This window comes from Bison bison, unplaced genomic scaffold, assembly GCF_000754665.1.
Source record: "Bison bison bison isolate TAMUID 2011002044 unplaced genomic scaffold, Bison_UMD1.0 scf7180017858164, whole genome shotgun sequence".
NCBI classification, from domain to species: Eukaryota; Metazoa; Chordata; class Mammalia; order Artiodactyla; family Bovidae; genus Bison; species Bison bison.
The window spans coordinates 14,246-16,205 of record NW_011488737.1 but is presented as its reverse complement, the minus strand read 5'-3'; the positions used below and the strand labels follow the sequence as shown (position 1 = coordinate 16,205).

The 1,960-nt window shown below is 35.8% G+C and overlaps 1 protein-coding gene across 1 annotated transcript in view; it reads left to right on the top strand.

Annotated features, from left to right (window-relative positions):
- Positions 1–4: 4 nt before the first annotated feature.
- The window catches only part of LOC105004796 (putative uncharacterized protein DDB_G0282133), a gene marked incomplete at its 5' end in the record, with an annotated part of 7,740 nt that continues 5,784 nt past the window's right edge, over positions 5–1,960 (top strand). Inside the window, one exon of the mRNA XM_010862528.1 lies at positions 5–1,121. Within this exon, the coding sequence (XP_010860830.1) occupies positions 5–1,121 (1,117 nt within the window). The remainder of the gene's footprint in view (positions 1,122–1,960) is intronic.

The window sequence follows — 1,960 nt, the reverse complement described above, 5'->3', positions numbered from 1 at the left end:
CTAGCCCTAACATTAATGAATCTGACCTCCAGAACAATGGTTCTGGACCCCAAAATATAAGACTGCATCCCTTCAGCCCTGGACTCAGCAGCAGTGTCTCTGGCCCCAACATTAATGGCCTTAGACCCAATAATAGCCCTATCCTAAACAACAATAACCCTGGCCTCAACAATAATAGCCCTAGTCCCAATAATAATAGCTCTGATCTTGAAAAAAACCCTAATTCTAGCTATAATGCCAGGCTTAGTAATGCTACTAGTCACAATATTGCTTTCAGTCCTAACAAGGATGCTAACTCCATCTATGAAACAAAATCCATCAGTGCTGCTGGCCACAACTATGTAGCTATTTCAAACTGTGGTTCAAACCTTGAATATGTCCCAGGATTTACCCATGCAGTAGGTTCTAATTTTGTAGATAACCCCAACTGTAGGGCCAGAAATAGCTATGCTGCCAGTCCCAGCTCTACTTCTAGCACTGTCAATGTCACTGACACCAGTTACAGCACTAGTTGCACTGGTGCTATTAGCCCAACTTATACCAACTGTGCCTCAGACACTAACCATGAGCCCAGATTTACTCATATCATTAGCTCCAACTTTGTCATCAACCCCAGTTATCATATCATAAACACTCATCATGATTCTAGTACCAGCAATGCTAATAATCTCTCTGAGACCAAATTGAAAATCAATTCCAGTTCTGCTATTCCTAATATTGTTTATAGTAACTCCTCAATTTTTGTTGCTGGCACTAACTGTATTTCTACTCCTGAAAAGTTGACCACATCTAAATTGAATCCACCTAAGCTTGGTAGGAGTTATACAATTTTTGATGACTACAGATTTGGTCCCTGTTTCAAAGATTATCCTGGCCCCATGGATTCTGTTAGTTTTAAACATGCCACTGAGTTCAAGGATGTCCTTGATGCCAAGGAATCTGGTTTTTTAAAAGATTTCTCTGAGGTCCAGAATCCCACTGTTATCAAGGAGCTTGCCAGCTTAAACTTTCACTCCAATTTAAATATTCCACTCCCTAGTTTTGATATTATAGTAGAAGCTGAACCACTAAATGTTGTGAAGTTTGCCATGCCATCAGATGCTATGAATCAATTTTTAAAGGTAAGTTTATACAAATGTAGATTTTATTTTCTCCACACTTCCTACAATTCAGAGGGCTACATTGGAACAGGATTTTAAAAACTCTATTTTTATTTACTTGGATATTCAAACCATGGAAAATAGGAGACAAGGTGTCCAGTATTACTTCTCCTTTGACCCTGTAGCCAAAAACATGGTTTTCCATTTAAAAGATCAAGCTGCTAAACAACTGACAAATAGCAGAATGGCCTTGATTGCACTGTGACTGGTTAATCTACCACTTTATCAAGAGTTGCATAACATACTATCTAAATTTTGTACTGTTTTACCTACTTCCTCTCACCTGTACATGGCCTGGTGTTGGTTCTTTCCTTATATGTGCAGAGAGAAAATATAGTTAAATGAACTTTAAATACCATGGATCAAGACATTTTAAAACAACTATCCCTCAAAAATCCCATTTTATGAAGAAGGTTGTTCAGAAATAGTCATGATATTCTAATCTCCCACTTAAATAAATTAAATTTAAATTAATTAGATGAAATAATATTTGGGAGCAAAAAACCCCAAACCTTTGATACTTTTGACTTAAAATTTACTTTATCTTATTTCCCCTGAAAATAAGTAAAACTAATATATTTTAATAAGTCTTTATCAAATGTTTCTTCTAGCACTCTGAATTGCATACACAAAGATTTCTGTTTGATAAAATGTTTTTATCAGCAGCAAGTAATATTTATTTTGATGAAACTTTACCAAGATGTTTTCATTGAGGCATAATTTAGTATGCTTTGAATTTTAGCCTTGTTATAGTTCATTAGACATGACGAACAAATATACTTAATTTGGATTGTTGTGTC